The sequence below is a fragment of the Schistocerca americana genome, chromosome 3 (assembly GCF_021461395.2).
Source record: "Schistocerca americana isolate TAMUIC-IGC-003095 chromosome 3, iqSchAmer2.1, whole genome shotgun sequence".
Lineage (NCBI taxonomy): Eukaryota > Metazoa > Arthropoda > Insecta > Orthoptera > Acrididae > Schistocerca > Schistocerca americana.
The window spans coordinates 108,210,064-108,223,805 of record NC_060121.1 but is presented as its reverse complement, the minus strand read 5'-3'; the positions used below and the strand labels follow the sequence as shown (position 1 = coordinate 108,223,805).

The following is a 13,742-nucleotide window of genomic DNA, read 5'->3' as shown; positions in this document are numbered from 1 at the left end:
GTGGCGTAGTGGCTATCACACCTGCCTAGCGAGCAGCAGGCCCAAATAATAATTCTCACCTTGACACAAATTTCCCTTCGTCGCTTCATTCTGTATACGTATATTACGACCAAAATCTATCTGAAAACACCACTTTACCCAAGCAGTTAAAGAAATGCAACATCACGAAGAAAGCAGAAAGATCTCTTTAATAATAAAATTCAGCTGCCTATTCGTTAGTGCTATTTTAATTTATAGCAGTTATATACTATTTCTTTTACATATCAAATTTGTTTTAATGTGTATTAAAGTGGTAAAACCATTTTTGAGTTGATTATTACATCCGCAAATCTGTCTGCTAGCTTAGAAAAATAAAATAAGTCTTTTTCCTTACGATTTTAAAAGTACTAAGGATGTATGTGTAAAATGTCCCTTCTTGAAATATTTTTTGCATTGAGTCTAGATCTGCTCTCAAGTTACCCGATTTTGTCATATTTTAGAAGGTATGGAAGCTTTAATAATCTCATTTATGTTTTAGTGATATTTATTCATCTGACGCGTTTAGATTATAGTTGTAAGAGTTTTTAATATCCAGCATCTGCATAGTAAATGTTACTTTTCAAAACAGTCATTTCATTGAATTATACTGTCACCGACATTTGAAATAGGAAACGTACAATACGGCTTTGGAAGGATCGTTTTGTGTCTGTGGGATCAACAAGCAGTCAACAATATTTTACTGTTGTTATAAATATATCTTATGCATAAAACATGGAATTCACCCAATGCAAATTCTCAGTTGGATTCAAAGAGTTTGTCGTTAGGTGTCGCGATGGACTTTGCTTCTATTATCGATTAAGCAGCTCTGTCACAAAGTGGTGTTTAATGAATGAGGCAGATATCGCTTGGTTAATGGACCACAATAAATTATATTTAATTCCTCGGAAACGTAAAGTGTGACGTTTTGTGTGACTTTTGGTTGTGCTGTTTGGCATTTGCGGTGATTACTGGCGGAAGTTGCCAGAAAACAGCTAGTGGGAGCGTATTCAGTATTAGTCGTCCATGTGCGTTTCCATAAGCAGTTGTTTTGTTACAGGGCATTACTTATTGACTTCTGACCACTCACAAGTTTAATACAAATTTTCTGGTAAAATCGACGTTGGTGTCCCTATTTTGTAAGTGTTGCAATGCCAAAATGTGATATACACCAATAAATCTTTGCCAAACACTTTGCGTAGTTTGCCCAGCGCGCCTAGATTACTGCTGCCAAAGCTAAATCTACTCGAACTCTACGCCTCGTAATCAATTTGTTTTTGGCTGATTGCAGTAGAAGATGTGCCTGCTGCTAGCTGCCGTGTGGGTTTTAGTCCTTTTGGAATCCAAAGGTGCTATAGCGGCGTCAGAGCAGCCCAACATCATCTTCATCTTCGCTGATGACCTGGTAAGAGATTCTACGCCTGACAGTTGTGCAAGCGGGCTGTCGTTTCATTCTCGTAACAAATGCCTATTAAGTTCAGTACAGCGCAAACGCTTTATGCAATTTGTTACCGAGTATACTAGAGTATGAAGAAAAGTTACGTCACCCGAATTCTTTAATTAATGTGACTCATTGGTATACAATAATTTCAAACGTCTTATTACTTTACAAATAAGTTAACGTATGAAATTTTTGCGCTCCAATATAAAAGAAGCCAACTTTTCACGCACATGAATGTTTATGACGCCATTTCTCTCAAACTGTGTATTGTACATTGATAAAATTCTGCAGATTCATTCAGTGATATATGTGGTGCCTGTAGTGCATAATGTGGTGTGAACAGATGTAGCAGAAAAGAAGGAATAGCCGCGCAGTCTTAGGTGGTTTGCCACGGTTCACACGGCGCCTCCCTGGGGAGGTTCGAGTCTTCCCTCGGGCATGGGTACGTGTGTTCTCCTTAGCGTAAGTTAAGTTAGACAAACTAGTGTGTAAGGATCGATGGACTCAGCAGTTTGGTCCCATATTTTGCGGGGCGTTTCATCGAGAAAGAGTTTAGAGAAGATCTGAAAGTATGTGTAAGGTTTGTAAGTAGCAAATCACTATGTGCTCTCATTTTGGGTGAAATGCTGGATGAATTTAGTCCGGGTGATTCACACACTGTGAGGTTCACTGGCTCAATACACGTACTATTTCTACCTTTAATACTTAACTTATCGCGTTAACATTTCAACGGGAGATTATCTACCTCTTAATGAAAGCCTAGGACAGTAATTTAAATTTTTAAATGTGATCAATAATTACGAGAAATATTGATACCCAAATTTTTCTTTCCACTGGAAGTCCTAGAGAGGTTGCCTGCAGCTGGAATGGATGACGAGTTGGCCGTCCTAGCAGTTTAATAATATACACTGACGGAAAAAATGTCGGGATACTGAAACATAATTCATTTAGTGTAATGAAATTTCGAGAATACATTTGTCTATGGAAGATATTTAAGTGTTTAACATTGCAAGGCCACAGGTAAAAGTAAGAGAGAGATAAATTATTCAAATTAAGAAATGCTGGGACACCAATAACCACTGTAACTGACAAAATGTTGAATGCAAATGTGCATGCATTTTGTTGTACAGGTGCCTGACGTCAGTTTGTGGTATGGGCTTGCATGTCTGTTACGCTTGGTCGTTCAATTCTGGAACGGCTAACGTTGTTTGCGGATGACGTTGCAGTCGGCGTTCGATGATGACCCATATATCCAGAATGAGATTTTCACTCTGCAGCGGCATGTACGCTAATATTAAACTTTTTGGCAGATTAAAACTGTGTGCCGGACCGAGACTCGAACTCTGGACCTTTACCTTCCGCGGGCAAGTGCTCTACCAACTGCAAGGTTCGCAGGAGAATTTCTGTAAAGTCTGGAAGGTAGGAGACGAGGTACTGGCAGAAGTAAGGCTGTGAGGACGGGGCGTGAGTCGTGCTTGGGTAGCTCAGTTGGTAGAGCACTTGCCCGCGAAAGGCAAAGTTCCCGAGTTCGAATCTCGGTCCGGCACACAGTTTTAATCTCCTAGGAGGTTTCGTGTCCCATATATTCTCGATTGGAGACAGCATTGGTATGTGGGCGAGCGTTATCCTATCCGAAAACACCCTCTGGAAAGCTGTTCATGAATGGCAGCACAACAGGTCGAATCATCAGACTACGTACAGTGTCTCAGGGTGCTCGAAATAATCACGACACTGTTTTTGCTGTCATGCGGAATTCCACACCAAGCCGTAACTCCAGTTGTAGATCCTGTGTGTCTAGCACGCAGGTAGGTTGGTCGCAGGCCCTAACGAACACACTTTCATCACTGTCACCGAGGCATAAGCAGCTTTCATCAGAAAACATAATAGGCCTCCAACCCGCCCTCCAATAGTCCCTCGCTTGCCACCACTAAACTCGCCAATGGCAGTGGTTTGGGGTCAGTGTAATGCACGCTGCAGGGTGTCTGGTGTCCTTGAAGTAACCATCTGTAACAGTTAGTTGTGTCACTGTGGTGGCAACTGTTGCCAAAATTGCTGCTGCAGATGCATTACGATGCGCTGGAGCCACACACCGAACACGATGGTCTTTGGTTCAGTCACCTGGCCGTCCGGAGTACATTCTCATTATCACCGTGCCAACAGTCATTTACAGTGACTGTATTCCTGCCCAGTCTTTCTGGAGTATAGCGGGAGAAAAACCCTGCTTCTCGTAGCCATATTATACGATCTCGTTAAAACTCAGTGAGATGTTGATAATTGCGTATTTGTTCCCTTAAAAGCATTTTTGACTAACATCATCCCGACACGGTCACTCTTAAACGTAACTAAAGCTCGCGATCCTCACAGTGTATACTAACACTACTGACGCTACTCTTATGCGACTGGCGTGAAATGTGAGTCTTTCAGATGTAAGAACATGACTACCAACTTCCGCTCATGTCGCACAACTCCTCCTTCATGCTGCAACCTTTTCTTTCTTTCTTCTTTTTTTTTTTTTTTACGTCAGTGTACGGTATACTACTACTGACCAGATTAAAATAGTTATTGGTTTTGTTACTATTATTATTACCATTTGCCAATTTTAACATTCTAATTTACTCATTCTACCTATTTAACTTTGCCATTCTTCTACACGGGAGAACACAGTACATCCACATTACGAATCAACAATAATCTGCTGAACTTACGTAACAAAGCATCCAAGTTAATGCTTCGGCAATAAGTAATTCCACCGATAGCTTTTCACCACACACAATGACTCCTTCAAAATACATTCTAGTCTTTAAACATTGCAGGTTTGATGCTAGAATTTTACAGTTTTCCATGGCTGATTTTTTTCTCAGGAAAAACAAGAATTCCACAATGACAAATATCGTGAGTACTCATACAGTTAACAGAACCATCATAACGTTCTTGTTATATTGTCAGCGCAAAAGAGATCGAAAAATTCCACGACACACTGGAAGGATAGTAACAGGTCGATTTGTCCCATTTGAAAGTGTGACGCAAATGCTGTGGGAAGTTAAATGGTAAATCGTGGAAGGAAGACGACGTAGTTGTCGAGAAACCATGTTGTATTCGAAGAAGATTGTTGGACAATCCTGATGTAACATTCGCATATTACGCGTTGGGATCATGAGCATAAGGTGACAGATGAGAAGGTGATTAGGGCATGTACTGAGGCACATAGTCACTTTTTCCTCAGAACACGGATGAGATAAAAGATGAAACAGGCAATTTTGCTATGAGGTAACATCCACTATATACTGAACTATGGATTTTGTAGTATGTACGTACATGAATATGTACAATAAATAGTGAACATTGTAAGAAGATCGTGATCGACGTCCTTGCGAGGCAGCTACGTGGCAGCAGGCGCTAGCGTCTCGCCTTTTCTGGCTGAAAGACTATATTCGTATTGCATCGACAATGTGAATTAGTAGTGAGGGCGAGAAGGCAGTTGTGGAGCGGTGTCGGGCGAGTGGGCGTGTAACGAAAAAGTCTCGAGGCATAAATACACCAATTTGAATTGCAAAGTGTCTAAAACGCGTTGAGGAAATATTCCGTTGGGGTAAACTATTGATTCGTCCGTGCCTTTTATAGTTAATTTTGAAAATTGTCTGTTTCATCAAAGTGAATGAGTGCCATAGTGATAGGGGTGTTTTACCATTGAGTAAAATAAATTGAAGGGCATTACGTTTTATTTCAGAAGAACATTGCCAAAATTTACTACAAATTTTGCAGTAAATGATAATTCATGACAACTAGAGTTAAGCTACGTATTAGTTTTCTGTCTCATCGTTGGTGAAGTAAATCCCCCTCCGCCTATAGTACGATAACCAACGATAAGGATAACGGTGGAATCTCTTATAATTACGGGGTTAAGAGCTAACAAGAAATTGTAAAATGAATGTTTAAGTTCGTTTTCCTCGATAACTTTCAATGCAAGTAGTGAGCACGTTCCTAAACCACCGTAATTTGTGCCATGTTCTGTTACAGTTATAGTAACTCCTTTACACTATTGCTGGTGAGCAGCTAAATGGTTATTGGGAGGTTATATAAGTAACTTACCTAAAACTAATACTTCCGTATTATTGCAGAGTGTTAGATCCGAAATACGTAGAAATGTTAGAGTCCAAAAATTGAAATAGGCGTTTGTCAGCCTGTCGCTAGCAGGAAGGCATGAGATCATCTGGTAATTTTTATATTTTTATAAACACAGGCAAATTTCTTGTTTTTGCTATAAGATGGTCCAAATGGCTGCGCAAGATATTTCTGTCACCACAACAAGGATGTTGGTTACACGGTCAGGGTGTGTGTGTGGTTTTGTAAGTATGTATGCAACAAGTCTGAATTGATCTGTGGTTTTAGTGCGCTAGTATAATCACTTGTTCATTATGCTGAATGACAAATAGCACTGATAATTCAAACAGCAATACCAGTAATGAATAATTCATCTGGACTTAATTCGAAGCGACTGATACTATCAAAAAAGACTAACTACTCATAACTTTACAACAACAATACATTCTCGTAATCGATGATTGGCAGGCACTTGCATGAACAATGATGAGAATCTTTTCAGGTTGTCTGGTCGATTGAGATACTATCTGAAACTTCCTGGCAGATTAAAACTGTGTGCCGGACCGGGACTCGAACTCGATACCTTTGCTTTCGTGAGTAAATGCTCTACCAAAAGCAGAAGAGCTTCTGTGGGGTTTGGAAGGTAGGAGACGAGATACTGGCAGAACTGAAGCTGTGGGGATGGTGCGTGAGTCGTGCTTGGGTCGTGCGCGGACGTCTGTTTACGCCGCTGCCGCGGTACTTAGGGCGTACGCGGTTGTTTACTTCGTGTTAGCTTTCGCTAGTGCTTGCGCTTTCGAGCTGGAATGGCTCATTCGTACCGACAATCTACAGTCAAGATCAGCTTTAATGATGAATTTGCGCGGCCGAAGGCATCTGAAATAGAGCGATTTCTAAATGAAGAAATTAAAATTGAACCACAAGATACGATTTGCATCCACTTCTCTATCATACGCAGTGTGGTCTACGTCAAACTGATCAACGACACGATGTGTGACAAGATCGTATGCGACCGTAAAGATGGACTTAAATTTAAACATTCAAAGGGCCATGTCGGAACGGTAGCAACTGATCGTGTGGGACTGTAAGAGTATTTGAGCTACCATTTGAGGTTCCGGCTGAGATGTTGGTTAACACGGTACAACCATACAGACGGGTACTTAGTGACATAACAGAAAAATGGACAAACATCACCATGTATCCGGCACTTGATGGTGTGCGACAAATACCGATCGAGCTATCAAAACATGTGCCTTCTTATCTCACAACTGGAGGCTGCAGAGCCATAGTCATTTACGACGGTCAGCCGAAAACTTGCTCAGGTTCTGGTCAGGAAGGCCACGTTCGCTCAACGTGTCTCCAACGAAGAATTGCACAGACACCGACAGGTTAAGGTCTAGCAACACCTGTGGCGATGTCTCTCCCTCTCACATATGCAAATGTGTTCCGTAATCATCGACAGTCGAATAGTGCCAACGGCTGTCTTCGTTACCAACAGCAGTGGTGACAGAGACACTCACCCATATTCGGATACGAACCGCACAGGCGTAAACAACGGTCTCCAAAACGGCGCAAGAAACGACGTCTAGCCCCTTCGGACGACTCCTTACTACGTATGCACGTCGACGATCAAGAAACGACCGAGGAAGACGGCCACCTTACAGAGGGTCCAGTGAAGTCCAGCATACGTCAAGAGCGACCTGAAAACCTTTACAACGCACAGCAAACTGCAGTCCACTCCCACTACCCAGCATTAGAAGAGGAGCAACAGAGAGAGGTGGCTGGCGAGCTTCAGCCCACGGAAATTTGTCCCAAGGAGAGTGGGCTGATGATTGTGGAGGGGACCCACCGACAGTCGCAACTGGCGACACGGCGGGGGCGGCGCCCCTCTAAAGTTCAACTTATGACCAACGACGGCGGGCAGGACGGGGTAACGTAACGTGTCAGTACAACAGCAGGCGGCGTAAGCTCCCCTGGACGATATACATGCGACGGAACGAAGAATATCGACTTGCTTTTATCAATAATATACGGTCGCAGATTAAGATGGCCGTACTCAAAGACATGCTCCAAGCAGCGGACATCGACACCGTCGTCTTACAAGAAGTATACGTCGATGAATTTCCTGTCGTTTACGGGTACGTATCCTGTCTATTACACGCCACCGAAACTGGCAGCGGCATAGCAATACTTCTTAAGGAAGGCATCACAGCAGAGGATGTACTGTACCTACCGTTGGCACGGGGATTAGCAATGACAGTATCTGATGTACGACTCATCAACACCTGTGCACCGTCCGGTACAGACAGGAGGCGAGAGTGTTCCCGATTCTTCGCAGATGAAATTGCCCCTCTCTTCCAACGTCGACACGACTGATTAATCCTAGGTGGCGAATTTAATTGTGTACTTGCAGCGAAAGACCAATTTCGTCGACGTATTACGAATGTTGGTGAAGAGTATGTATCCGGTTGACATCTGGGATCATGACCATGGCCTCTGTCCTGGGTACAGCCATAGAACAAGTCATTCCGCTAGTCGTCTCGACCGAATTTAAGTCACACGCAATCTTAACGCCCTGGAAGCAGAGCTGTGGCCTACAGCCTGTACCGACCATATAGCATTAAAATGTACAATCTTCCTCTGGCGACAGCAAGGGTGGCGTAGCCGCGGTCCTTGGAAAATTAACGTCGCCCACCTGCGGGACCCAGCTTGTCGAGACGTCATTGAAGATGTTTGGAGAACTTGCGAATGACGCCTTCGGTCGTATCCCACGACCCTAAGTGGGCTGATGGGTTGCGCCAAACAGGCGCTGCGCCGTGCAATGATATATTGTCGTGAGCAGGCAGTGTGGCGACGTCAGACGATGGACTCCTGTTTCACGGTGCTACGGATATGCGCCGAACAAATGCCTTCTCCGGAGCGGCAAGAGGCGGACGAGCAAAGGCCAAAATTGTATCCATCTTCCGACGCTACCTCGAAGTTCAGGGCGGGGACACTAGATCGGGTTGCAGGAGAACGCCCATCGATATATCACATCATTAACGAAAACAAAAGGCGACAAAGAGCCCTAGTGCAAGCTGTGGACACGGATGATGGCAGACACCTAACATCACAACAAGAAAAAATGCCTTTATAGAACATTACACTCAGCTGTACACCCTAGCAAAGCGTGCCGCCTTCGTGCAGCACTAGCATCAATAGATTTTGATCAATCCTTTGATAGAGTTAGCCATAAATATCTTGCAGAAGTCCTAACACACAAGCGATTTCCACGACCAGATCGTTGAGACAAGGATGTCTCTTATCAACGACATTATATGCACTGGCTCTCGACCCGTTACTTTTCGTCCTACGGCACCGCTTGACAGGACCAAGGATATACATTTACGTGCAAGTCATATGTAGATGACCTGGTGCTGATAGTACGGAATGAAAACGAAATGAGTGTGGCTTTAGATTGGATACGCGAATATGGAACGGCCACTGGCAGCCGTATAAATATGGACAAGTCTGTAGCGATGAATATTAGTGTTGGACTAACTGAAGAATGTGTAGCACCCTTACGGCCCATGGATACCCTGAAATGCCTAGGTATTGTTTTTACCAACGACATATGTCGCACAGCAACGTACTACTACAGCCAGTCCGGACGGGCATTAGACATGATGCAACGTGTCGCGTATGTTAACACGTACCTGGCGCCACGAATTCCGCATTTCGCTCAAGTACTCCCAATGAAGGTGACGAGAGCACGTTGAATACTGGCGGCGTTGGGTTCCTTTGTGAGTGCAGGTCTACTGTTTAAAGTAAGATACGACGCTCTGACCCTCCCTCTTAGTAGAGGTGTACTTGGTCTTGCGCATATTCGTGATCGAGCGGTGGCACTATATATCAGCACAATGTTAAAACTATGGAGACGACATCAGTCTTTTTTGACAGGAATCTTAATAGAAGAACTAGCACCAATTTCTCAAACGGCGCCACGGCCGGTTCAGCACATTTCCCTGTCACTCCAGCATATACGCACTATTTTTATAGACTGCAGCAAAGTTCAGACGGCTGGCCGGAAACCAGACCTGCAACGGAGCGTGACATATATACGGTACTAATGACCGGACGGCACAGCAATCCTGTTGAGAGGAAGCATCCACGTATCAATTGGCAAGAAGTAGAACGGCGATCGATACACCACGTTTCCTTAGACACAGAGACACGTACGATGTGGTACCTAAAAGTAAATGGTAAAAATGTCACCGATCCAGACTCCATGCGATTCATATGACAGATTCGCCATTGTGCCCTCTGTGCCATACTGTGGACAACGATGAACACCGCCTCACATGTGGCCATTCGGCAGAAGCGTTGCTTTTGGTGACACGAATGATCGCATTCTTTCTCCGAATGGGACAAAGCAACATTGAACCAGGGATTATATTCTTCCCGGGCGGCACTTACTACCCACGCACGAAAACGAATGCAGTAACATGGCTTCGAGGCCAGACGATGCCCTACTTGTTCAGAGATGGCCCGAAGAATTTAATGGACTTCTGGACTTTTCTACAGGAACAACATCTAAAGATCGTGAACGATCCGAAATACCGACAGCATATCTCTAACTTCCTACGGAGTGCGTTTCAAGAGCCCCCGCATAGCTGGAACGTCCAGGGTAGGAGAAGTTAAATTATCGATGCGAAGAAAGCACGAAAGGAAGATTAAGAATCTGTGGATACATTGTACTTACGAGAAGACATACCCGGATGACAGAACAGCAGGAGGGGTAGGAAATACGATTCTCCATTGTAATGTGTGTTTTTTCTTTCGAGAATAATGTTCAGTTTACTGGCTTGAAGCAATAGAGAAATATGTTTTATGTGAACCAGGATTTGCTTTAATTTTTGAAATATATTCATTGGAATTTGAAGCATGGTTAAAGAAGTATATTCCTTTAACGTAATTTTATTGCGTGTTTTTCTTTCTGACGTATGTTTACCTTCCAAAGCTTACTACTTATCAGAATGTTAATTTTACATCAATCTGGTTTATAGTCATCCTTTCAGATTATGTATGTATCTATGTAACGAAATTGTTAATCTCATTTATAATACCAATAAAAAGGTAGTTTCTTTGTTTTCTATTGTTCCTGTTTAAATGTAAGAAAAAGTAAACAAAAAAAGTTGGGAGCTCACTTGCCCGCGAAAGGCAAAGGTCCCGAGTTCGAGTCTCAGTCCGACACACAGTTTTAATCTGCCAGGAAGTCTCATATCAGCGCACACTCCGCTGCAAGTGAAAATCTCATTCGATGAAATTATGTATATATCTTGCTTCCAAGTCACTACCTTTGCTAATTAATGCCGTCTTCCACCTGCTACTCTCCTGTGCTTATCCTCATCCCTTCGATGAGACAGTACCATGCAGACGAAGTGACATAACGAGTAACAACACAAGCGTGGAATTGTTTCCAGACAGCTAAAGTTATTAGAAGAAAATTTAAGTCACTGCATTGTTGTAGTGACTCACTATTGCCTACATTCTAATAGCCAGAACTTCCAGTAGACGTAATCAGGATAGTGAAAAGCTGAGAACTGTGAAAGGATTCAGGTAAAGAGCACCCAATAACACTAAACTACTTTAGTCGACGTTTTCGGATCCCTAAACTGGGAAAACGTTTTATATTCATCATATATCGCACATCACTCTAGTGTAGGCAATGCCTAATGTGAATTGGTGGGTCGTAATGGAACAAATGTGAAATTCATTACGATGTGAATAATACTTTCAACGTTACGAAGAAAGAGAAGTGAAAATTAATAAAACAGTCGTAGAATCCGTTGTAGGATTTTTGAGTCTATGTCTATGTCTATGTCTAGACGGACAGTAAAAGAAGTGGAAAAAGAGGGGAACTGGCCTGGTATTTCTTTAATTGTGGCGGAAAAAGAACAAAAAATCGTACTATTTCGTCTGCTCTCATTTCTATGTACAATTTACTGTTTGCTTTCTACCGATTTCGAAGCTCTGCAGTTTCATTTCCAGGCACTATAGCACTGTGATCGATGTGATACACAACCGCATGTTGTTGTTGCAGTTGTTGTGGTCTTCAGTCCTGAGACTGGTATGATGCAGCTCTCCATGCTACTCTATCCTGTGCAAGCTTCCTCATCTCCCAGTACCTACTGCAGCCTACATTGTTCTGAATCTGCTTAGTGTATTCATCTCTTGGTCTCCCTCTACGATTTTTAGCCTCCACACTGTCCTCCAATACCAAATTGGTGATCCCCCGATGTCTCAGAACATGTCCTACCAACCGATCCCTTCTTCTAGTCAAGCTCCTCCTCTCCCCATTTCTACTCAATACCTCGCCATCAGGTATTTGATCCACCCATCCAATCTTCAGCATTCTTCTGTAGCACCACATTCCGAAAGGCTCTATTCTCTTCTTGTCTAAACTATTTATCGTCCATGTTTCACTTCCATGCATGGCTACACTCGAAACAAATATTTTCAGAAACGACTTTCTGACATTTAAATCTATACTCGATGTTAACAAATTTTTCTTCTTCAGAAATTTTTCCTTGCCATTGCCAGTGTACATTTTATGTCCTCTCGACCATCATCAGTTATTTTGCTCCCCAAATAGCAAAACTCCTTTACTACTTTAGGCGTCTTATTTCCTAATCTAATTCCCTTAGCATCATCCGACTTAATTCGACTACATTCCATTATCCTCGTTTTGCTTTTGTTGATGTTCATCTTATACCCTCCTTTCAAGACACTGTCCATTCCGTTCAACTGCTCTTTCAAGTCCTTTGCTGTCTCTGACAGAATTACAATGTCATCGGTGAACCTCAAAGTTTTAATTTCTTCTCCATGGATTTTAATACCAACTCCAAATTTTTCTTTTGTTTCCTTTATTGCTTTCTCAATGTACAGATTGAATAACAACGGGGATAGGCTACAACCCTGTCCCACTCCCTTCCCAACCACTGCTTCCCTTTCGTGTCCCTCGACTCTTATCACTGCTATCTGGTTTCTGTACAAATTGTGAATAGCCTTTCGCTCTCTGTATTTTACCCCTGCCACATTCAGAATTTGAAAGAGAGTATTCCAATCAACATTGTCAAAAGCTTTCTCTAAGTTTTCAAATGCTAGAAACGTAGGTTTGCCTTCTAAGATACGTCGTAGGGTCAGTATTGCCTCACGTGTTCCAACATTTCTACGGAATCCAAACTGATCTTCCCCTTGGTCGGCTTCTATCAGTTTTTCCATTCGTCTATAAAGAATTCGCGTTAGTATTTTGCAGCTGTGACTTATTAAACTGATAGTTAGGTAATTTTCACATCTGTCAACACCTGCTTTCTTTGGTATTGGAATTATTATATTCTTCTTGAAGTCTGAGGGTATTTCGCCTGTCTCATACATCTTGCTCACCAGATGGTAGAGTTTTGTCAGGACTGGCTCTCCCAAGGCTGTCAGTAGTTCTAATGGAATGTTGTCTACTCCCGGGGCCTTGTTTCGACTCAGGTCTTTCATTGCTCTGTCAAACTCTTCACGCACTATCATATCTCCCATTTCATCTTCATCTACATCCATTTCCATTTCCATAATATTGTCCTTAAGTACATCGCCCTTGTATAGACCCTCTATATACTCCTTCCACCTTTCTGGTTTCCCTTCTTGGCTTAGAAATGGGTTTCCATCAAAGCTCTTGATATTCATGCAAGTGGTTCTCCTTTCCCCAAAGGTCTCTTTAATTTTCCTGTAGGCACTATCTATCTTACCCCTAGTGAGATAAGCCTCTACATCCTTACATTTGTCCTCTATCCATCCCTGCTCAGCCATTTTGCACTTCCTGTCGATCACAATTTTGAGACTTTTATATTCCTTTTTGTCTGTTTTATTTACTGCATTTTTGTATTTTCTCCTTTCATAAATTAAATTCAATATTTCTTTTGTTACCCAAGGGTTTCTACTAGCCCTCGTCTTTTTACCTATTTGATCCCCTGCTGCCTTCAATATTTCATCCTTCAAGGCTACCCATTCTTCTTCTACTGTATTTATTTCTCCCATTCCTGTCAATTGTTCCCTTATGCTCTCCCTGAAACTCTGTACAACCTCTGATCCTTTCAGTTTATCCAGGTCCCATCTCCTAAAATTTCCACCTTTTTGCAGTTTCTTCAGTTTTAATCTA

General features: G+C 42.5%; 1 protein-coding gene across 1 annotated transcript in view; it reads left to right on the top strand.

The window, feature by feature from the left end:
• The first annotated feature begins 1,312 nt into the window (after nucleotides 1–1,312).
• The window catches only part of LOC124605901 (arylsulfatase B-like), a 105,228-nt gene continuing 92,798 nt past the window's right edge, over nucleotides 1,313–13,742 (top strand). The window contains exon 1 of the mRNA XM_047137847.1: nucleotides 1,313–1,420. Within this exon, the coding sequence (XP_046993803.1) occupies nucleotides 1,313–1,420 (108 nt within the window). The remainder of the gene's footprint in view (nucleotides 1,421–13,742) is intronic.